Source organism: Neomonachus schauinslandi, chromosome 1 (genome assembly GCF_002201575.2).
Source record: "Neomonachus schauinslandi chromosome 1, ASM220157v2, whole genome shotgun sequence".
Classification (NCBI taxonomy): domain Eukaryota; kingdom Metazoa; phylum Chordata; class Mammalia; order Carnivora; family Phocidae; genus Neomonachus; species Neomonachus schauinslandi.
Genome location: NC_058403.1, coordinates 195677383 through 195700135, shown reverse-complemented (window position 1 = coordinate 195700135; position 22753 = coordinate 195677383). Strand labels below are relative to the sequence as shown.

At 57.2% G+C, this 22753-nt stretch overlaps 2 protein-coding genes across 5 annotated transcripts; one reads left to right on the top strand and one right to left on the bottom strand.

Moving 5' to 3' along the window:
- Nucleotides 1–778: 778 nt before the first annotated feature.
- On the bottom strand, nt 779–5215 carry C1H3orf18 (chromosome 1 C3orf18 homolog). 2 transcript variants are annotated; one of them, XM_021686991.2, is made up of 4 exons: nt 4900–5215; nt 2820–2845; nt 2122–2269; nt 779–910 (listed from the first exon to the last, which is right to left on the bottom strand). In XM_021686991.2, exons 1-4 carry the CDS (start codon nt 5131–5133, stop codon nt 830–832), a joined length of 489 nt encoding a protein of 162 aa, XP_021542666.1. In that variant the 5' UTR covers nt 5134–5215; the 3' UTR covers nt 779–829. The 2 variants fall into 2 exon arrangements, with proteins under 2 accessions (XP_021542666.1, XP_044772958.1); XM_044917023.1 differs by having other exon boundaries at nt 4960–5215.
- Nucleotides 5216–8667: 3452 nt separating this feature from the next.
- HEMK1 (HemK methyltransferase family member 1) lies at nt 8668–18977 on the top strand. Of its 3 annotated transcripts, XM_021686990.1 has the most exons (12): nt 8668–8722; nt 9734–9877; nt 10005–10346; nt 10677–10768; nt 11094–11187; nt 15269–15403; nt 15725–15789; nt 16061–16110; nt 17078–17186; nt 18035–18130; nt 18282–18395; nt 18560–18977. In XM_021686990.1, the coding sequence occupies exons 3-12, from the start codon at nt 10275–10277 to the stop codon at nt 18651–18653; spliced, it is 921 nt and encodes a 306-aa protein (XP_021542665.1). In that variant the 5' UTR covers nt 8668–8722; nt 9734–9877; nt 10005–10274; the 3' UTR covers nt 18654–18977. The 3 variants fall into 3 exon arrangements, with proteins under 3 accessions (XP_021542665.1, XP_044772950.1, XP_021542664.1); XM_044917015.1 differs by lacking the exons at nt 8668–8722; nt 9734–9877 and having other exon boundaries at nt 10125–10384; nt 18285–18395; XM_021686989.1 differs by lacking the exons at nt 8668–8722; nt 9734–9877 and having other exon boundaries at nt 10125–10384.
- The last annotated feature ends 3776 nt before the right edge of the window (nt 18978–22753 follow it).

Genomic DNA, 22753 nt, shown 5'->3' with positions numbered 1-22753 from the left:
CCTTGGCTTCCCTCTCCTTTCAGCCCCTGAACACTGAAGGCAGAGAGAGTGGCCTATCCTGGTGCCCCTGCACACGTCAAGGGGTGGGGTGGACTTGGGAGGGTGGAGCCCATGCAGAGGGTCTCCATCCTACTCTGTGCCGGGACAGGGACATATGCCTGCACGTGAACAAATTCATGCACCTGCCTGGGGCCCTCCACACTATTCCCCCACCTCCTTCCCCTTTCCCAACCAGTAGCTGGCTGCCAGGGAGGGTGGCTGGGAGGCCTCGTGGACCCTCCAAAATACAGATGGGCCCTGGGTAGGAGCAGCCCTCTTCCTGGCATCCTTGCCCACCAGGCAGTTCTAGTCTATCCCTGGGCTTCTCCCAGGGTGCCACCACATCCTGTCCCCAAGACCTGGTTGATTGCCCCTCCCTACTCCAGAGGAGGCTGCAGATTCCAAAGACAGGTCTCTCCCTGACAAAGGGGAACCCCTCCCTACTCTCCTCCCCGCCCCCTCCCATCCCATGTCTCCCCCACTTCCTCCACATTAGAGGAGCAAACCGTGATGTGACGGGTCTGGGCAGGACACAAGGAAGCCAGCAGTGGCTCTCAACTTTCCTGATATGAAGGATACCCTCTAGCAGGGCCCTCAGATCAGGAGACCTCAGTAGCCAGATGTCTAGCCTGGCCAGGGCCCTCTCTTAGAGCCTGGAGAGGCAGCAGGTGGGTCCTTGGAACAGCTGGGCCTCAGCAAGGCAGGTCTTGAGAGTGGGTCTTAACAATCAAGCTCAAGGGGCACGATGGCAGATGTCTTCATCAGAGGTCCGGGCCGGTCCTCGGGCCACTCACGCATGGATGGCATTGGCTACGTCAGTGAACACCAGCCGGCTGGGCCTCTGCAGTGGGCCCTGAGAGGAGAGCGTGGTCTGCAGAGAGACAGTCAAGGGCATCAGGGACCTCGACCAAGGCCACGTACTCTCTGGCCCAGTCACTTCCACCCTTGCTTCCTGGTTTGCCTGTTTGCGCTTGGCACCCGCTATGCCTTCTGCTTGGAATGCCCCCCTTGCAAGTTCAGCCTGGAACTACCATCTGGCTCTGAGGACTCCTCCCCGCCCCCAGCCATCACCAGCTTGCCAGCACGCGCTTACCCTGTGCGCCTAGAGGCTGCATGAACAATGCAGGCACTCCTCTCTCCCAGCAGAAGGGGGCTCACCTCTGCACCCCCCAGCCCTAGCACTGGGGCTGGACCAAGGGAAGCGCCCAGGAAACAACTGTCAAATTGTCAGTCGTCCCATGGGCTGGGTGGACCAAGGTTTTCAGCCTGATTTCCCAAATACCCCAAGTGGGGAATGTGTCCTGGTCAGTTGCCACAGAGCTGGTGGCACTCTCCCAGTGTGGACTCTTCCGGAGTCCGGTCTCCTAATTCTGCCTCTGGGAGGGCCAGATGCCCCCAGCAACCTGTGGGGCCAAGGCAAGGAGAAATGCAAAGGGGTTTCATGGGTCAGGGAGAGACCAGGTCTCCTCATGGTGCTCTGGCCCTTGGGGATTTGGGGGGGCTGGTGGCAACCAGCCAGCGGCTCTGGCCCGGTGACCACACAGGTACCCAACCCTTTGGATGTAAGAGGCAAGTTTGGCTAGCGTTGCCATCCGCCCAGGGTCTGTCAGTTACTAGGACCCATTAGTCTACTCAGAGGTGCCACTCTTCCAGAATCTGACCTCCACCACAACCCGCTCAGGAGACATGGGCCCTCAGGGGGGCAAAGGCACCAGGCTCTTAGCCCCCAACAATCTCTCCCATCAGCCCTCTCCTGCTTTCCTAGCCAAGCCATGGGGGCACACAGGGCAAGAATTAGAATTTTCACTTGCAGATGAGAAAGCAGGGGCTCAGAGAGGCCAAGGGGACTGCCAAGATCACGAGACTAGCAGGGGCAAAGCCCGGCTGGATCTCAGGGCTGCCCTGGCCTTGTGCAGTCAGTTTGTGGGTGGCCATGGAGAAATTCTACCAGTTTCTAAACCTATGTACCTGAGAGCTGCCACCCAACCACATGGCGGGTACTGGAAAGCTGCATGAGAAAGGAAGGAGGGTGGGGGTGGTAGAGTCCTGAGCAGGCTGCTGGGGGAGCCCGTTAGTGCCCACCTTGCCCTGCGCGGCCTGCACAGAGGCGGCAGCCTGCATGGAGGCGGCGTCGCGCCCGTGTTCCAGCAGCTCCTGCTCCAGCTCATCTTGCTCCTCTGTAGGGTCGAAGCTGTACATGGGCATGAGCTGGTGGCGGAGCTTCTCCAGCCTGTGGGTGGGGGCAGAGGCTGCTGGGGGCACAGCAGGCCCTTCCCCTCCCGCCAGCCCTCCAGGCCCTGCTCACTGAGCACCTGAGTCCTAGCACACAGCTATGCTGGGGGCGGGGGGGAGGGAGGGGGGCTCAGATTTCCCCCAGGATTAAATGAAAGACATTTTTGGTACTTGTATACCACCTCCACCCTTCAGATGGATAGTTACCCACTCCCGGGACCAGATGGGGCCATGGCCCACATAGGCATCATCTGTGAGGTCCATGGGGACTGCCTAGGCCAGGCCCTTGTGTGATCCACAGCCTCTGGGGGCCGGGCAGGGGCAGGGAGTCAGTGACCTGGAGCTTGGGGCAGTGGGGCAAAAGTGGCTCAGCACTCCCCGAGGGCAAGCCACCAACCCCAGCCTTCAGTGGGCAGAAGAGGAACCGGCTCTCTGACAACGGAGAGGGGCCCCGACGGTGGTGGGACTTTCTTTTCCCACCCACGGCCCCGGAGTCCAGCCCAACACTGCCAACAGGCTGCAGTTTTGGGTGGCAACTGGGGAGTTACCTTTTCTTCTTCCTAATGTACAAAACCTGCAAGAGAAGGAGCAGTGTCAGATGGCTGGGCAAGGAGTCCCTGATTAACCAGCAGTTCCTTGGGACAAGGGACAAGCTGAGGCCGATGAACAGGAGAACTGTGGATCCCCAAGACCTCTGGGATTCCCTCCCAGGGACACACACATCCTGCATTTGTGCCTCCTTTTGGTGTGTATCAGATGCTGACAGTGCCCGGGCTGCGAAGTGGGGAGCAGGCCTGCGTTGTCTCCACCAATACACACTGCAGTTCCAGCCACTCAGCACCTGCCTTGGACTCTTCAAGGGGGAGGGGAAGATTTCAGGGCCCCCCTTCCTCTCAACACCCCCCAGGCCCAGAGCCTTGTATGGGAAAAAAGAACAAGGGACAGGTAGTGGCCAGACTCTGCAGGGCAGTGCTCGAGGCAAGACCCTGGGCTGGGCTTCTGGGGTTTCCATGGGAGGCTGATAGCCTTCAGTGGACGGGGGCTGGGGAGGAGAGCCCGAGTCCCCGGACAGCAGCCCAGACTAAATGGCAGAACCCACATGCTGGAGGAAGGTAGGAAGGCCCCTGGGTCCTAACCTCCATTGTACAGACCTGAAGATAAAGGCTTAGGCAGCCTGAGGAAACATACAAGACCCATGTGCTCTGGGCTGGAGCAGGACATCCCTGTACAAAGCACTGAGAGATGGGGGAAGAAGGGGCTGACCCCTCTCTGGTTTGGGCAAGAAGGCCCTCTACCCTGGCCCTCTGAACGTTCCTCCAGAATGAAGCATCATGGAGTCCTCCCAAGTTCCTGGGACATAATCTCTGGCCTAGAGTTGCAAGGGCAGATTCCAGACCCCACTTTTTCCCTGAGGTAAGGCTGTATGGGTTTGCTTTGCTGCCACATGGGTGGCATGGGGAAACACTGGCGCTCCGCCTCGCCCCTGCCCCAGGAGGCTGCTTGCTCTGTGGGCTGCATCCTGACCCTGCTCGCTGGCCAGCACTTGTTCTCTGGCGGCGATCCGGAGCCTACAGGGCCCATATGGCAACCTTGGTTGGACAGCAGCTCCAGCCAGGTCACGGATGGACCATCCACAGCTCTATTTGCCAGAACAACGCAGTCCTGAGCCTAAGGCTGGCCATCAGAGCCTGTGAGGGGCGGTGGCCAGGGTGCCACCATTGTCAGACCCCCTGGGGGACCTCAGGTGCACCTCCCCCCTTCCTTGTCTGAGCCAGCACCATCTCCAGCAGTCCCTCAGTGACATTTTGAGTGTCCGTGTAGCAGATTAGGGGGAGGGCCCATATCTGCAGGGACAGACACCAGATCTGGAAATGTCATATCCCCTATCAGGGAACACCTTCAGTCTTTACCCCAGCTCACCTCTGTTCAGAGGTCTGCCCAAGTTTGCCCCTTCTTGTGGTACTGGGGCCAGGCCTCCACTTTGGGGTCTCAGCTCTAATGTTGCCTCCTCAGTTTGTCCCTGACCACCTAGCCTAGGAAGTCCTCCTGCCCAACTCCCCAACTCAGTCCCTCCGGGCTTCCCTTGGCATCATTGGCTTTATCGGTCTCCTGTTCCCTGTAAGAACCGCCGGGCAGGCCTTAGTCTCCTTAGTCCCTGGGGACCTGAAGGCTCGGTCCAGGGCAGGGGCTTAGGAAATACCTGGCAAGTGAACAAAGGCCGCCAGCAGCCTGCCATGCCCGGAGCAGCCTGCCTGCACTGTGGCCTGTGATCTATTCCGATCGCCTTCTAGCCTCTACTCCTACTCACCCCTCCCCGCACTTGCCTCGCCTCACTGTCCTGCCTGCTGTGCCCAGAAACTCCTGTCTGCCTCCAAACTTTCGCCCATCAGGACCCTCCACCTGGAACATCCTCCTGCCCAACTCCTCTGTGGCCCTCATGGCCCAGCTCAAGATGCCATGTATCCTCAGAACCCTCTCTGGTTCTTCCGGTTGGAGGCAGCCCCTCTGGTCTCCAGTGGACACATCCCTGGAGAAGGGGAAGACTGTGCTATCATTAACAGACAATTGTCTTCTGATTAGAGTGCCCCCCCCCCCCCAACTGGTCAGCCCCAGCCTAACAGCTCTTACCATGGCCACAGCCAGGCCAATCACCGTGATGATCCCAAAGGACAGAAGCATTGTGCCCACACCAGCTGTGCTACCAGTCACATCAGGGATTCTGGTGTCATTAAAGTTGGTGGCTTCTGTGCTGAGGGTGGTGGTCTCAGAGGCTGGCCCCTCTGTGGCAGGCTCCAGGTCGGGCTCAGAGGTGGGTGGGCGGCTGCTGAGCCAGCCCCTGGCAGGCAGGATCCTGGAGTCCATGCCAATGCTGAGAGGGCCCTGGCTGAGAGACTGCCTGTGGTCAGTCGACCTGCCAACTCGCTCCTGACATGGGTAGTATCCCAGCCTGTGGCCCCTGCTATACTTCCAGGTTGCCACCTCCGAGGAGAAAGGGAGCTCCCCGGCCCCCTGGGTGCTGGAAGAGAAAAAATGAAAAACATGAGGCTTAGGACAGGACTCAGTGGTGAGATCAAGTACCCCTAAGTTCTGAAGGTACTGGGGAAATAAAAGTTTGAGGGCAAGGGCAAGTTCAGGGGACATTAGGACATGTGCTTTACTTAAGTACAGTTCCCGTGTAGATTTAAGAAGGTGAAAATGCCCCTTTTTTGAGGGTATGATAACATAGTGATCATACTTGGAAGATATGAAAGGTAGTAGGGAGGTTTGAAAGAAAAAGTCTCTCCCCTACATAATATCCACCCTTCCACCCCCCTACTCCCCACATTTCCCACCCCCTCACTCCCTGCCCCCCATATCCCTCACCTCCTGCTTGGGGAGAAAAAAAACCACAGCAGCGTTTTCCTTTCCTGGAGGGAAACACCTGCCCAAGAGTCAGATGACCCTAGGCATGTCTCTCCACCTCTCTGGGTCTCAGTTCCTCTGAGTCTAAGATCAAGATTAAAAACAAACAAACAGACAAACAATACCCCACCTCCCTCACAGCCTCACAGGGTTATAAGGTCATTGAAATGTCAGAATGAACTGGTCCCTAGAAAAGACTTAGCTCAGTGTAACCCCTACCCACAGTAAGCACCTAGTATATTGACTTTCCCCCCCTTGGCCAACACACTTGGGAAAGGGGGAGCCACAGGAGCCCCTTGACCTAGCCCGCTGTGTGATCCAGGCTATGTTTGCAGGGGATGGGGGCCGGGGAGTGGATGACAGGTGCGGAGAGACCAGAAGACAGGAAGGGGAGAGAGCCTAAAGTCAGGTCCCCTGGCAGGGCTTCTCTGCAGGCTTTTAGGGTCACTGGACCCCCATAGGGGAGCTAGGGGCTGCCAGGGACAAGGAAAAGCAAGGTGAGCAGGGAGCATGGAGCTCCCACTCTGAGGTGCTTCTCTTCTCCCCCCTCCTCTCTTGGGAAAAGAGAGTAAGACATGCGGAGACCAGGGTGTGGCTTACCTCTTCCCAGGCCAGAGGCTCTGGGTAGGGCAAGGTGGGAAGGGGTCGCAGCCACGCTGCAGAAGGGTGGGCCTAGGGAGGGGGGGGTACACAGCTCATGGCTGCACACATACATCCCTGTGCTAGCTCATGGGTGTATGTGGGGTGCCGTCCTGTGCAGGTGCATGGGTGTGCGGGAGGTGTGTACACACTTATGATGGCTCCTCAGGAAGGGGCAAGGTTGGCAGAGGGATATGGGGGCTCATCCCTCTCTGCCCTCTCTCTCTCCATCTAGGCTGAACGCGTCAGCAATTCCAGGTTCTTTCTTGGCTCTGCCTCTGACCCCAGACATGACCTTGGGCCAGACCCTTAACTCTTGCTCTGGGCTGTGTTTACTCCTCGGTCCAAAACAGAGAAAAGGCCCCGCTCATCACTGTCTGGTACTGCCCGAGGGTCCAAAGGGCAAGAGAAGGAAACGGCTGAGATGGGTTGGCACCGCGACCTCCGAGAACCCGCATACCGTTCTCTACCAGGTTCCTCAGTCCTCCCTGCTCCAATCCCCATCCCCGCCTCTGCGACTCGGTGATTCCTCCCTTCTTGCACAGAAGCTACGACCTCAGCACTTACTTAATCCTCTTTGGGGCGCCGAGCTCAGCCGGAGAGGCTAGGGGTGGTGGCGATCGGCAGACGGCCAGGGCGGGGGCAGCGGGTCCGAGCCCAGGTCCGCCCTCCCAGTGCGCCCGGAGCCGCGGGCTGGGCCCGCTACAGCGCACCGCCCGCCAGCCACGAGAGCCGGCTCAGGCAGCCGGGGCCGGGACAGGCAGGGCCTGGACCCACCGCGGGGGTGGGGCCGAGGCGAGTAGCCCCGCGGGTCCCCCACGCTCCAGCGCCTCGCCTCCCTGCCGGCTCCTCGCCCCCGGCTCCCGATTGGCTGTCAGGCCCACAGCCTGCCTGGCACTGGCCCGCTCGCCTGTCGCTGGATCTGGCTCCGCCCCCAGCAGGAGCCGGACACAGGGTCTCGGTTCCTGGAGACTACCCCTCATTACCCGTGGTCTACGCCGAAGTCGGGTACAGGTCCGTGGGTGGCCAAGCCCTTCCTGCACCAGAACTCGGGCGGAGTTCCACCTCCGCCGAGATAGATTGGTGCTCCCCAAACGGAGGCGGACGCTGGGGGCTCCCGGAGAGCATTGGACTGGGAGTCCTTGGACCTGCGTTAACTGTGGCTCGCCCCTTTACTGCTTTGTGACCTAGAGCGAGATGTTTCCCTTCCCTGGAGCTCGGCTTCCTGCTCAGATGGGCTCTACTGAGAGGGTTCTTGGTGAACTACACCCAACCTGGGCTAGAAATGGGGTAGCTCAGTCCAGAGAAGTTGGGAGCTGTTGGTATTATTATTGGAGAGGTATTATTATTGGGCAGTCTGACACAGGCAGCAAGGCTACATATACACCTCATAATAGCCTCCATCTACGGCGCGATCATCTCAGGGGAGGGGCCTTCAGATACCTTGTAATCCTTGGGTTCTCAAAGGAACTTACGGGGATCACCCCGAGAAGCTTTTGTACAAATGCAGATCCCCGAGGCTCCCCCTCCCCGCCCCGCCCCCCGCCTCGGTCTGGGACCGAGTCCGGGGAAACTGCATGTTTATGTTAACAGTGATCTAGTTAACAATAGATTCTGGTGGGGGAGGGCGTCGGCAGGCCACACTTTGAGGGACATTGCCATGAATTTTGTATTAGGAGAAACTGAGGCCCACAGAGTGAGCTGGCAACAGTCACGATTCGAACACAGGTCTCCTGTGTCCGGTTTCGAGTCCCCTGCTCCAAACCCTAAAACCCGGGAACAAAAGGGTCAAGAGCGGCCCCGGGGTCCAGTAGCCACCTGGCCCCCAGCGCGACTCGGGCCACTTCCTCGGCCAAGTCCTGGACACCGGATCCCTCCCCCAAATTGCTACCCGCCCCCAACACTGGAATCCGTCCACGTGCTGCTTGGCCTGCCCTGAGGCTACGCTCGACCACGCCCCTGGATCTCGCGCCCCAATTCCAAACCCGGAGCTGGCTGGCGACACGCCTCCGCTCGGACCGACAACACACCGCCCGCGGCCGGGTACCCAAAAGCCAGCTCCGCGTAGTCCTCGCGGGCTGGAGCCAGGTCCCTTCCGTGACCTTCAGGAAGAATCGAGGGCCCTGGCCCCGAGGGAGCAACCTCCCACACATCCACGCACTCTCCCACCCGTGGGGCTGCGGGCGTAACCCGCGTGGCTTTCACAGCCTACCCAGCAGTCCGCTGGAACCCGGGAGCCCTAGGAACCCTGGAGCTTGGGGGTTGCTGGATCCGCCCGAGCCCTTTCTCAGACGCGCCGACCCCGGAAGCAGGGCGTCCGAGGGAGCGCACCGCGGGTCATGCACATCCGGGAGCCGAGCCCCGGCAGTTTCTGCCGCCAGGAGGGCGGGCGGGATAACTCTTCAGGCAGGTATGCGCTAGAAATGGGAACCGGGACGGGGGCCCCTGGACTGCAGTACCCTCGAGACCCCCCCCCCCCCCACCTCGCGTTATGTAGATGAAGAAACAGGCTCGGGGAGAGGCGACCTCGCCTGGGTCATTAACGATGCCTTGCAGAGCTGACAGGGAAGCGGCATCCCTGACTTCGGGTCTCGGCTCTTCCTGGGGCAACGCTCAAGTGGACAGAGCCGCCTCTGGACTCCGGAGGACCTGGGGTTGTGTCCTGCCTGGGACAGTTCTAGCTAGGTGATCTTAGGCAAGTCGCTTTCCCTCTTGGAGCCTCCTTTCCCTCCCAGCTTGTTTTTGAAGATGTGACACGTAGCAGGTGCTCAGTACATGCTAGTTTGGACCTTGGTCCGTGCTAAGGGAAAGGGAGCCACTGATTTTAAACCTTCTGGTAAACCTTGTTTGTGACATCTTAAATATAAAGTTAACAAAAATTGTCCATTTTTTTTTTTTTTTTTTTTTTTTTTTAAAGATTTTATTTATTTATTTGAGAGAGAATGAGATAGCGAGAGAGAGCATGAGAGGGGGGAGGGTCAGAGGGAGAAGCAGGCTCCCTGCCGAGCAGGGAGCCCGATGCGGGACTCGATCCCGGGACTCCAGGATCATGACCTGAGCCGAAGGCAGTCGCTTAACCAACTGAGCCACCCAGGCGCCCTGTCCATTTTTTTTTAACCTGGCAATTTATGCTGATGTTTAGGATTATGGGTCAAATGGGGGTGGGGACGGAGAGTTTTAGCATACATATCAGTCACAATACAAGCAAAATGTCAAAAGCAAAGCCCCCCAAGCAAAGGCAGCCTCCTCCGTCTTGTAATATTAGTTAAGAGCATATAACACTGAGTCCCTTCTGTGTGTTGAGCTGGCTCTCAGGCCCTTGGTATTCATTGTCTAATGTACTGCTTGCTATGGAGTTGGTGTTATTTTCCCCATTTCATGGAGGAGGACACTGGAACTTAGAAATGATGATTTTCCCAAGGTCACACACACTAGAGGGAACAGATCTGTTCAACCCTCAAGCCTGGGTCCGGACGCATCGCCAGGGACTGAGCTCTGGCTTCAGCCCACTTCAGCTAAAAACGTGAAGAAAACATAACTGGTCAAGACAAGAAGAATCAAATAGGTGGGTGAAGGTCTAATGGAGTTAAGGAGGTAGCAGAGGAAGAGCATGCCCTCTCTCAGGCAGCAGGTCAGAGGGGAGTGGGTCACATAAGGCTCAGCTGTTCTTCTGGTTCTCCTTCCTCTCCCAGGGTGGCAGTCAACATCTGGGCCAAAGCCACCTTGAGGAGTCAGAGCCCGTGACCATCTCCACCTGGTTGGAGCCAGTGATCATCTTCAGCAGCTGATATCACAAGGAAGATTTAGGGACCTGGGAGCACTCAGGAGAGTCTTTCCCGGAGACATGGAGCTTGGGGGCCGAATGCTCTGGGCCCTCCTGTCTGGCCCCGGGAAGAGGGGAGGCACCAGGGGCTGGGCCTTCAGCTCATGGCAACCCCATCTGCCTCTGGCTGGGTCATTGAATGCCACAGAGGTGGTCAGCCACTGGACTGCAGTCTTTGAGAAGAGGGGCATCCCTGAGGCCCAGGCATCCAGTGAGTACATCGTGGCTCATGTCCTTGGAGCCAAAACAGTTAAGTGCAGAGTTGTCAAGAGGGCAGAAGAGGGGGGAGGGAGGACCCTGGGGAAGAACATCTGGGCTTTTCTGCCCCACTGAGAGTGCTGAGAGTGATGGGAATTTTCTGAAGGATTGTCTTAGGTAGATACTTATTCATTCATCTAATGAACTATTACAGTGTGTGTCAGACAGTAGGGGTCCAGGGATGACCAAGGTGGCCAGTGTTGGGCCCACAGGCATTGTCCACATAAACCTGGGTCAGGCCCCTAGATTGGGGAGCCAGCTGCTCACATTCTCTGTGGGGCAGTTTCAGAGCCTGAGACCAGTACTTTGGACCCAGCCCCTGACCTCTTGGCAGCTACAATGCATCCAGGAGCTGAGTAGCCGCCGATTGCAAAGGTGAGCACCCATGGGCCAGACCTTAGGGCTCTGTGTGGGGAACAGGTGTCTGGTTTCCCCCAGCCTGACTAATTCATGGTCAGGAAGGAGGAAAGTATCCAACGACTGGGGAGGTGTTGGTAGTAGGTATTGATGAGAGGGGGATCACGCGAGTAGAAAGGAAGAAGGGAGGGAGGGAAGGCCTTGGCTTGGCGCAGAGTCCTGGGGCACAGGAGGCATGACCCTACCTGACATTTTTGGTATCCCACAAGTGGTATCTCTCAACCCAGTCATGGTCCTGTTGGTCCAGGCTCTGGCACTGATCGCCCAGCTGCCCCCTCTGCAGGATGCCTGTGCAGTACATCCTTGGCGAGTGGGACTTTCAAGGACTCAGTCTGAAGATGGCCCCCCCAGTGTTCATCCCTCGCCCGGAAACAGAGGTAGGTGTGCAACTAGGACAGGGCCGGATGGAGTTAAGGGTGGTGTTTAGGGCACCTGTCTTGCCCCGGACTTCCTCCAGGGGGTGCTGGGACCCCATGATTATGGTTCTCAGAGGCCTTGCTCTTCCCTACTGGTATCTTCTGGTTGGAGGGGTAGGTGGGGCCAAGAGTGCAGGGGTCTCCTGCTGGCCTCCTTGACTGTCCTCACATCTCAGGCCACTGCCCCAGTATGCAGGCCTGGCCTACCCAATCCATGGGGGGAAAATGCCCTCCTCCTCCTCAGGAGGCATGGGTGAAGTGGATAGGGTTCCAGCTGGACGCCCTGAGGCCTGGTGCAGCTATGTGACCTCAGGTAAGTCACTGTCCTTTCTGGGCCCAGATGATAAGAGGGTTGGGCCTTCAGACTAGGGAGGCTGTGGAAGGAATCTGTGACTTGGCGGTCCTCTTAGATCTACTGTCTGGTCAGGTAATCCCCTCCTGTCCCTCAAATTACTAGGACTAGGGTGTGTGGCCCCAGCATGCTGTCCCTGGGTGAGGCACCCTTATTCTGGGAGAGATGCTTTCTGTGGCCCTTCTTGGGCTTCCCCTTGACCTTGTAAGGAGTGACAGAGAGCAGAGCAGGTGAATGGAGCTGTGTGTGGGCTGCTGGGCGAGCTAGAGGGCACCAGGTTCTGAGAAGGGGTGTTTCTCGAAAGGTACCCAGGCATACAACCATTCCTGGGAAGGATCAGCCTTCATTCACCTGCCCAAAAAGGGACCCAGAGCCCCTCCTCACTTTCCTAGCCTCTCTCCCCTAGCCGAGAAACCCTCTGACCCCATGCACTTCCACATCATGTGGTTGAGAAGCCAGGTCCTTGCCTTACAGCCCAGTGTTGGGAGGGACAGTAGGGAATCTGAGAACTTCCTGAAGTCACAGGGCTGCCAAGGGGAGGAGAATGGGGGCAGTGTTCGGACTTCTTGACTCTGGGTCAGGGCCCCAAACCTCCCTTGGGGCTACCCCATCTGGGATTGGACGAGCTGGGATGGGGTGCAGAGATCCAGAGCAGGATGTGGCCTGCCACCTGTAGCCTCTTGGGAGTCTACTCTGTGTCTTCCCCAAGCCTGTGACCTCTGGCTGGGAGGTCACTCACTGTCTCCTGAGGCTGTCAAGGGTCAGGGCATGGGAGGGAAGCAACCATGATGACCTTTGAATCCCCTCAGAGCTGACACGGCACCAGCCATGCGCTCCAGGGTTCTGAATGTCGGATGTGAACTTCCGGCTCCCATGTGGGGCCTCCCCCGCCATTCCTGTGTGGGTCTGGGCCAGGAGAGCAGCTCTGCTGCAAGGGGGAGGGGGAGGGAAGACAGAGGGGGAGGCTGTGGTTGGGAGGCCAGGTCCTCACCTCACTCTACAGACATTTCTGAGAACTTGCCAGGTTTGCCCCAATGTGAAGCCACACTGGGGGATGCTTTACCAAGAACTTGAGAGGACGTGGCCTGTGGCAGGGAGTAGGGAGAATGGGGGCAGGGAAGAGATCATGGTGCCTGTGTTCTTTCCATCCACTGAAGGGCAGTTTCTGATGACGGGGGCAGAAGTCAGAAATGCGAAGCTGTAGGTGGCATGTGGCCCGATGAGTTGGGCTTTCCCTGTGGGTGGGAAGGTGGCTCAATCCTCAGCCTGGCAGTGTGTACAGTGGGAAACCCAAGGCTGGGAGTGTGAACCATTCCTATCCAGCCTGGCGAGGTGAGGCTCTGTGGGGTATAGGAGGCTCAGTGCCTTGTCTGTGATTGGCTTGAGGGAGGCAATGCCACCCTCCTCGGGCTGCCCACCCAGAGCATCCTAATGGAGGGTGCTCACAGCACTCAGGTCCTGCTGAGGCCTGGGCCGACCTTTTGAGGGGGTATAGGGTCCTGCTGAGACAGCGGCTCCAGCAGAGCCAAAAGCTCCCTGTTCCCCACATTCCCTCCTATCCCCATCCCATCATGGTTTTGGATTCTTCCCTTATTCATCTGGAGGTGGTGCCCTGGGTCTGTGACCACTTGGCTTTCAGCCTTCCCTAAAGAGCCACCAGTTTCAGACTGATGGAGGCTGGAGGCTCTTCACTTGGTGAACAGGAGAGTTTTTGGACTTTTGTGGGTGGTCTCTACCCTTAGACCCCAGGTGGTCCCATAGCCAGGATGATCCTCTGGAGTATAACAGAGGGTACTGGTGGCCATGGGGGCCCAGTCTCTCAGCTTCAAACGCTGCCCGGGGTGGCTGTTCATATATGTGGTGTGTGTCTCTCAGGTCAAGGGTGTCTTTGTGAGGAGGCTGGCCAAGAGGTCATTCTCCAACCAGAGTAGGTCTGTCTGTGGCCAGGAAACCAGGAGATGCTCACAGCCCTGACAAGTCTCAGCTCTCCTACCAGCCGCTCATACGTGGCCTCAGCACTGAGACCACAGTCTCCACCACAGCCCTAGGCTGCTTGCGCTATGTCAGTCCCAACACTGAGGGCCCAAATTGCTGCAAGCACCCTTAAAGTCTCCATTAGTGCCTGGTACAGGGCTGGTGGGAACAGGTGGGGGGAATAGAAAGGGTTGGACCCACTGGCCAAGTTCTACCTGCCTTGGACTTGCTACCCTGGGGACAGGTGAGCTCTCTGCTCTGGGGATTGGGGGGCCTGGAAGGATGAAATGCCTTTTGGGACTCAGCACTGAGGAGCTTAAGTGAAAAATGGGTCTGAGCGATCTGGAGCCACTGAGCCTGACTGTTGACGTTGGAGATTTGGGGGGACCTGGTGGGGGGTCTGAGACTCAGAGTGGCTTCCCACAAGAGCTTGCCAAGCCCTTGAGAAGTAGCCAAGAGGCCCCCTGAGGGTCAGACCTTGCCTCTGGGACACACTGTGATGGGTTGGATCCCCGGTCTTCCCATCATGGAGCCTTCAGTCTGGTGGGAGAGGCAAACCGCATCCTAGACTTGAGACTCAATGGTGAGGAAAGCCATGAGAGAGAGCCTGGCAGGGAGTGAGGAAGCCTTTCTGGAGGAGGTGGACCTCTTTATAGATGAGGGAAGCACCCACTTGCTAATCCCTCTGCCCATTCCCTGAGCCAGCCCTGCCTGGGATCCTGGAGTCCCAAGTAGAGCGACCTCTCCTAAGGGCTGCCTTTGAGAACGAAGCACACTGCCCTTCCCTGGCTCCATGCCTGGCTACTTGGGCCCTCACTCCACTGCTCATTAGAAACAGTTGGCTTCTGGGCGGCAGCAGCCCTCCACCCTCACCTCTACCCTCTGTTGGCTTCCATGCACAGTCTCTGCAGGTGGCAGATGGTGGACAAGACTTGAAAGCCTGTTGTTTCCAAAGTGACACTGTCTAGAAGTGTCCCCCGGCCCCCAAGACAGGTGTGGTGCAGTCAGGCATCTCCTGTCACATCATGCCCACTTACCCTGTGCCCTGTGTATACCATAGTCCCTTTGGATATGGGGCTCAGGCAGGACTGTCTTCTCCCTACTGTGCCCCACCCCCATGAAGGGAATTCCATGTCCTTTTGGCCTGGAAACCTTCCTGGGAGCGTCCTAAGTTCAGCTCTATGAAGAAGCTGGGGACACTCCGGCTCCTGATAATTAGCAATCGTGAGCTGTAAGTTGGGCTCCAGGAGGGGACTTGGCTTCCTCAATGGCTGGTTGTGAGGATACAACAGATTAATGGAGGGAAAGCTCTGGAAGCAGGGCCAGTCACAGAGGAAGTGGCCAGGGACCATCAGGTATGGTTCTTAGCATTGCTATGAGCACAAGGTGGGAGGCTGTCTGTAAAGGGCCTCACTGGGGTTTATTGAACACTTACCCTATACTGGGAATGGGATCTATGTTTCATGAGTGTGGTTCTGTTTAATCCCCCTGCCACCCAATGAGGTTGGTTATCCTCAGTTGCTCAGTTTTACAGATGGGGAATCTGAGGCATGGAGAGGCAGAGTGACCTGCCCACGGCCTGACATGAATATCAGTCTGGCTTTAGCCACCCCCGCTACCTTCACACAGGGCCTAACCGTGCTTGGGCCTCTGTACCAAGACCCCCAGGGGGTCCAGGTTGGCACTGACTCTGATTCGGACCCCTCTGCCTCACAGGAGCTGGTTGAATGGGTGCTGGAGGAGGTGGCCCAGAGTCCCTGTACAGTGGGAGCCCAAGGTGGCCCCCTCATCCTGGAGGTGGGCTGCGGATCGGGAGCCATCGCCCTCAGCCTGCTGAGTCAGCTTCCCCAGGTGAGCCCCCTCTGCATCCCTGTGCCCCACCCTGAGTAGACTGGGACTGCCACTCACTGTCCCTCCCACTGATCCCCACCCATCTCTGCTAGAAGCACTTGATGGGAGATGGCCAGATGTGGGAGGACAGGGCTGCCCCCAGCCCGTCATGGTCACAGCCCCCATCCCCTTTTGTCTGGCCAAACCCTGGCTACAAAGAAGGGACAGCTGTTGGGTCTTTCCCTCCTCTCTGGTACGGGGATGGAGGGGAGCTCTGGTCTCCAGGCCTGGCTTCTCTGGGCACCCTGCCTCCTATGTACCCTCTGTTTGTTCTTGGGGCAGAGCCGAGTCATTGCCGTGGATAAAGGAGAAGCTGCCATCTGCCTGACCCAGGAGAATGCTCAAAGGTAGGTGGACAGGGGTAAAAAGGGCCAGGATTGGGGAAGTCCAGCTTTGGGGCCTCTTCTCAATCCCTATTTAGATGTCTTACTCACTGATGTCTGCTTTCCACTCCTAAGAAAGGGGAGGTGGGGCGGAGCGGCCTGGCATGGACCCCACAGGGTTATGAAAGACGGTGGGCACCAGAGATCTGTCAGTCCAAGAAGGGTTTATTCTCATAGTCCTGGTAGCCATGGGTAGGAGTCTTCCCGGTGCTCACTTCACTTCCCATCTCTCCAGGCTTCGGTTGCTGGACAGAATTCGGATCGTCCCCCTCGATGTGACCTTAGGTATCTTCCCTACTGGTCTTCCCTGGGGGGCTGGATCCTGGGCACTGGTGTTGCTCGGTGGATGGGCACTCTACAGAAATGGAAGGAGGGCTTCCCCACCATTCATTTATACATGCCCGTGCACGCGTGCACACACACACGTACACATACGGAGGATCTCAGACCAATCCCTGCTGAGGACAGGCAAGTCCCTGTTGCCTTGTGGGCTGACCTGACCCATGCAGGGACCGGCCACAGGGTCTTTCTTACTTTCTGAACCCCCCCCATAACTAATGAGTTTTTAACTAGGGCTTGCTTGTTGTTGAGAGATAAGCAGAAGCTCAAGAGAAAGCTTTTAGGACCAAAATACTTTAATACTGCCTGCCCTGCCCCTGTGTCTGGCCCAGGCACGGTACATACAGCTCAGCCACACCTTTGCAGAGTGTCCTTGGGTTCTGGCTCTGGTTCTGGCTGCATTACGTATCCACAGGATCTTTGAGCCTCATAAGTGCCATCCCTAGAGTGCGGTACACCTGGTGTAGCACATGGCATCTGGATGGAACCAGGAAACAGAATTGCCAGGAATTGACTGAAACCAGGCATGTCCTCCATACACTCAGTCCATATTGGCTAGGAGGCAGTGCATGGCTGGGCCAGTGGGGCTGCAGAGGACAGAGGCTCTTGCTTTGCCCAAGCAATCAGAGAGGGCTTCCTGAAGGTGGCACTTGAGCTGAGTTTTGCTTATTGAGGAGATTTTTGACAGGAAGAAGAGAGGGCAAGGATATTCTAGGTGAAGAGCTGCCATGTCAGAGTATACACGCTCCTGACCAGTGTGCTGGCTGGGGACCCTGGGCACTAATCTGCAAGCCTGGGTTATTAGGTCCAGAGATAGGCCCAGGGTGTGGCTTGGGGAGAGGGACTACCCAAGGGACCCGGTGGCAGGTAGAGCTACCACCCATTCTCTGCGTTGTGTTCCCTTTGACTGTAGAGGGGAGCTGGGCGCACCTCCTGCCCTGGGGCCCCATGGACCTGGTCGTCAGCAACCCTCCCTACATCTTCCACCAAGACATGGAGCAGCTGGCCCCTGAGATCCGCAGGTGCAGGGTGTGGTGGGAGGGAGGCCGGGCCTGAGAGGGCCTAGTAGGATGTGTCTGCCCTGGGGGACTACACCATTGGGAGGTACAGGGAGGGAGAAGGGACTGAAAGGGGCAGCGATGTTGAAAGAAAGGCTCATTCTGGAGCCCACAGACCTACTTGGTTCAGCTTCTGCCTTCCCACTGAAGACCACTGGATAATCACAGAACCTCTCTGAGCCTGACCTTTGAAAGGGTAGTGGTAGACCTTTGCAGGGCCACGGGGAGGACCTAGCAATGACTCATGTATCAGATGTGGTATAGAATTACATAGAAGGTGCTCAGATGGGTACATCATTTTATAGAAGATTGAGGCCCGGAGAGGAAAGATGCCTGGTCCAAGGTCATGTGGGGGCTTAACAGGAAAGCGGGGACTAAGACCCTACTCCAGGCTTTGCACTGAACCATCCTGTTCTCAAACGATCTGAGAACCAGGGGTAGCCCAGAAGTCCTTGGACAAGGCAGCGGTAATGTGGGTCAGGGTGCTGGCTCCCCTTTTCCAGGTTTTCAGGAGTGGTTTGGGCCAGCTACAGGCTTCCCCAGACCAAGCATAGGAGCAGCCTTATTGTGGGGAGACCCTCATGCCCTGCTATATCCGTCAGTGGGATTCACTGAGCAGCCCAGCACTGCCTGGTGGGGTGCTACCTGTAGGAGGTAAGAGAATCAGAGCTGCCATTTGGGGACCCTCTCTTCTGAGTCCTCAGATTTTCTGAGGCTGAGAGTGTAAGTTCCACGGGGCCCCTTTGTGGAGGGCCCTGCTCTGCTCTTCCACACTTTTCAGAGGCTCTAACCTTCCTCTGTTTCCCCTTCAGCTATGAAGACCCACTAGCCCTGGATGGTGGGGAGGAGGGCATGGACATCATTACCCACATCTTGGCCCTGGCACCTTGGCTCCTGAAGGACTCTGGGTATGGATAGGGCAGGTCTCCTGGGTCTGTCCCAGTGTGTACTGGGCCTGCCCTAACAGTCATTCTTACCCCACCCCTCCCAGCCCAGGCAACGCAGAAGTACAGGTCCCAGCCCTGCCTGGTTGAGCTGACCCATTTCTCCCCCATGTAGGAGCATTTTCTTAGAAGTGGACCCAAGACACCCAGAGCTTGTTGGCAGCTGGCTTCAGAGCCGACCTAACCTGTTCCTTGATCTCGTGGCTGTGCGCAGGGACTTCTGTGGGAGGTGAGCTCTACCCACCCCTACCCCCACCACTACACCGGTCTTTCTACCCAGGCTATCCACAGCTCTGGCTGTAGGACTGTAGGGAGAGTGTACCGTTCCCACTCTCTGCACATCCCCTGGGACCCAGGCAGTAAGTAACTGGCCTCTTGTCCCTGTCTCCTTAGGCCCCGGTTCCTGCATATCCGGAAGTCTGGGCGACAGCGTGGCTGCCCCGCAGATGCCTGGCCAGGGCCCCAGCCTGCCAGAGTGCCTGGCTGAGAGTTCTTCCTGGAGAGCTACTTGGAGGGAGGTGATGGTACCTTCCAGAACCCAGATGCTTATGACATTTCCCATGATTCTGTGATTCTACATTTTTTTATGTTCTAGGAGACTTGGGGGTAGAAGCAAGGGTGGGGATGTCTTTCCTGGGGTGGCACAGAACAAGGGCATCCATAGTTTGGCCCAGAGCTGAGCCGACCCAGGTTCCTGGTCTGGTTCCATCCCATCAGCGTTGCCAAGGGCAGGTTGCTCAATGTCTCTGTGGGTGGAATTGCCTTGGGGATGTTGGGAGATAGGGCCAATAAAGTGTCGAGAGACCAACAAGTAGTGATCTAATGTTTTGTTACTGTGGTTTGTGGGTCGCCTGACCCCTTGTCCCCAGGCAGTGCTGGGGGTAGGAGCTTCCTCCTACCCCGGCAGGGCTGGCCATCAGTCTCCTACCTAGTGGGGGTGTGGGAGCATGGTGTGGAAAAAGGCACATGGGTGCCCCTCCTGGGCCTTGGATGCCAGGGGCCTTGGCACTGAGCAGCTCACTCCTGGGGGTTGACTTAGGCCTCCACTGCCCTGGGTGTGCTCTCCCACACTTCCCTGACTGGGCCTAGGCTCTGAGCACAGGAATGTCATCTGAGCTTCAGCTCAGAGATGGCTGCCTGCTTGCTGGAGGGGAGTGGGCTGAGGGCCTGCACTGTTCTGGTATCACACATCCACGTTTATTTAACGGAAGGTTTGTGTCAGTGAGGAGTGAGCAGGGTTTATGTTTACTTTTTATTATCATAGCTTTTGGTTAAAACATTCCTTCCAAATTGACCTTGGAGTTTCAGATCACTCCTCTGTCCCTGGTTGGGGCTGGGGAGAGTGAGAAGCCCAGAAGAGCGGGCACCTGGTTGTGACCTCCACCCCTGCTCTGGTCTGTGCAGATGTGTGGCCTCCTGGAGCCTAGAAGCCCAGCCCTCCTGCCCATAGCGGCAGGAAACCTCCAAGTTGGCAGGTGCTGATGTGACCCTGCATCAGGTTGGGTTCTGAGGAACATGGCAGACTGAGCTGGCTTACCCCACTGGCACTTTCTTTTTCTTGTTTTTTTGTTTTGTTTTGTTTTTTGCCTTTTTAAAAAATTATTATTATATAATGTATTATTTATTTCAGGGGTACAGGTCTGTGGTTCATCAGTCTTGCACAATTCACAGCGCTCACCATAGCACATACCCTCCCCAATGTCCATCACCCAGCCACCCCATCCCTCCCACCCCCCACTACTCCAGCAACCCTCAGTTTGTTTCCCAAGATTAAGAGTCTCTTACGGTTTGTCTTCCTCTCTGGTTTCATCTTGTTTCATTCTCCCCTCCCTTCCTCTATGATCCTCTGTCTTCCTTCTCAAATTCCTCATATCACCCACTGGCACTTTGAAGGGCCTGATCTGGTGGTGCGGTGGCCAGAGGCAGTGTGGTCTAGTGGGTGGCATCCTCAGCTGGGGCCAGGCTGCTGGTTTCCAGGGCTGTGTCTCCACCGGGACCTCAGGCAGCTCCTTTCTTTACTGGTTCCAAGGGCAGCGCAAGGTAGCAGCCTCCTTTGACTCTCAGTCAGCCAGGTGGCGTGGGTAGCTGGCATCTGAATGCTCACTCTCCCGGCAGGCACTCCCCAAGAGAAGGTGGGGCCTCACATCCCATGGTGGGAGCTAGCCAAGTGGAGATGGGAAGTAAGGTCCTTGCCTTTGGGAGTCTACACTGCTGGGGTCATACCTGGCCTGACTGACCACCCCCCGCCACACGCACTGTGGCTGGGGGTCACATGTGCCTTAGCAGGGGCCACACGGTGGCTCCCAGGGCTCCAGTATCCTGCCCCTTGCCCAGCCCCAGCTGCATGGACTCCTTTGAGGAGGAGCAAGGACTCCCTGTCATGGCTATCTGGAAGGAACCTGGGAGGGTGTTGTAGGGCAGAGCCAGAGTGAGGCTCCTGGCTTTTGGAGCCCCTTGTGCTCTCAGACCTCTGCCTGCGTAGGGCCTTACTGATACTGCCCTTTTCCTCCTGCCCGTGCGCTTTGGCTCTTGCTGTCTTCGGCAGCATCTCAGGGCAACTGCCCTGAGCCAGCAGTCTGTTGCCCCTTGTCCCACAGCCTGGGCCACACCTCAGCCAGTGCTGGCTTCCCTGATGGTCTCACCCTCCTGGCCTCAGACCCATCACTGAGGAAATGTCTTGGCAAACATGTAGATATGGCACCTTAAGGTAACATGAGGAGAGTAACAGTGTAAGGACAGCTGGGGTCACTGAAGCGGGAGCCACTTTTGGGGACAGCCCTTCCCAGAAAACCGTGAGGCCCCTCCTGTCCCTCCTCACAGGGCTTGAATGCTCTGAGGTCCAGGCCACAATAGCCAATGGCTCTCCCTGGGGAAAGCCGGGCTTACCTGCCCTGTCTTCCCACCTTCCTGGGGCCAGAGCAAGGGATGAATTACCCCCTCTAGCATATGTCACGGAGCTGATGGTAGAGTCCAGGCTCGTCAGGCCCCTGAGGTCTTGAGGGATGTGCCTATTGCCCACCCAGCCTCCTTCAACCAAGCCCTAAGCATGGGCAGGGGACGTAGGAGTCCTTGACTGATGTACTCTGAAAGCAACTCCGTCCCCTCTGCTGACAGTTGAGGAAGCTGAGGCTTTACCTCACAGTTGGATGCTTGTCCTAGCTGCCCATGGGTTTCTCTGTGGGGGCCCATCTAGCTGCTCTATTGAAAGGTGCCTCCCAAACCCTTTTCTACCACCTGCCTGTAGCTGGACCCTGGGCCATTAACTGCTGCCAATCCATGCCCTAAACCCTTGGCTGTCTCCTCATGACATGAGTGTGGTCACTGTATCCTACAGAGTCCAGGTCTGAAGAGGTGGGGGAGGATGGCTATGGGAAAGGCCTTGCAGACCCTTTCGAAGCCCCGTCAGTGCTCTGAGTAAGCTTCCCTCAGAACAGCGGGTTCCACTGCTCAACAGGCTTTGAGAACTGATTTAACCTTTTCAGGCCAGCATGTCCTTCCCTGTCCACTTCTGGATTCTTCAGTCCGCTGCCCTGGACTGCAGCCTCCCTGCAGAACTCTCCATTCCCTAAACACAACTCCTTCCCTTCACCCAGCAGTGCCTTTCGTCAGGAGTGCCTTGCCCACCCCCGCCAGTCCAAAGGGTCCCCTCCTTCAGGCTGCAACCCAGAAGCTGCCTCCTCCAGAACACCTGCCCTGACCTCTCTATTCTCACCGCCGGCCCCTAGCCAACACCAGTGACAGTCTGCCCCATGTATTTGGAAACCTCCCTCATCTCTCCGGGGCCCCACGGTCAGTAATATCCACTAATAAACCAGCAACGTATGTGTTTTCTAGAATGAAGCTGGGACTTCCTGTGTGGCTCACGTCTGACCTGACAGCAGCTTTTGCATACTCTGGCCAGTAGGGAGAAGAAGCCATGAGGGCCCGGCCGAGCTAGGCAGCTGTCCCAGTTGAGCCATGGCTGCTAATGGTCTCAAGTGCACCTGATCTGTGTGCAGCGGCTGCGCCAGGAGTACAGGCTGTCCTTGGCGGCAGCAGGGGCAGGCGCCAGGTTTCCTGGAGCTCTGGGCTCCAGCCAGCCCCCAGCCAGAGTCTTGGCCAGAAGAACAGCCTGATCCCTTGTCACTAATAGAGGCCTGATCCTCAGTCCTGGATCAGCCCTCTGGACGGAGCTGGGGACTGTCAAAGCAACCCTACCCCTCCTGTGGCAGATCGAAAAATGGCCCCAAAGATGCCTGTGTCCTAAATCCCCCAACCCTGTGAACGTGTTGCCTTACACGGCAAAAGGAACTTCGTGGGTGTGACTAAGTTAAGGATCTTGAGATGGAAAGATTAGCCTGGATTATTCAAATGGGCTCAGTTGTAATCAACAAGTGTCCTTAGAAGAGGCGGGGCCGGACTGTCAGTGAGAGGAGATGCGAGGGAAGCAGACCTCACGGGCAGCCGGGGGAAAGGGCCGTGAGCCAAGGAATGCAGACAGCCGCCAGACACTGGCAAGGGCGAAGAAATGGATTCTCCCCTAGAGCCTCAAGAAAGAACAGAATCCTGCCAGTACCTTGGTTTTCACCTAGTAAAGCTAATTTTGGA

Coding starts and splice junctions, on each gene's coding strand:
- C1H3orf18 (XM_021686991.2), bottom strand. CDS start 5,133: ATGGACTCCAGGATCCTGCCTGCCAGGGGCTGGCTCAGCAGCCGCCCA. Junction 2,846..4,899: donor TTGGCCTGGCTGTGGCCATG/GTAAGAGCTGTT, acceptor CTTCTCTTGCAG/GTTTTGTACATTAGGAAGAA. Junction 2,270..2,819: donor TACATTAGGAAGAAGAAAAG/GTAACTCCCCAG, acceptor CCCCACCCACAG/GCTGGAGAAGCTCCGCCACC.
- HEMK1 (XM_021686989.1), top strand. CDS start 10,157: ATGGAGCTTGGGGGCCGAATGCTCTGGGCCCTCCTGTCTGGCCCCGGG. Junction 15,790..16,060: donor ACCCAGGAGAATGCTCAAAG/GTAGGTGGACAG, acceptor CCATCTCTCCAG/GCTTCGGTTGCTGGACAGAA. Junction 16,111..17,077: donor CCCCCTCGATGTGACCTTAG/GTATCTTCCCTA, acceptor CTTTGACTGTAG/AGGGGAGCTGGGCGCACCTC.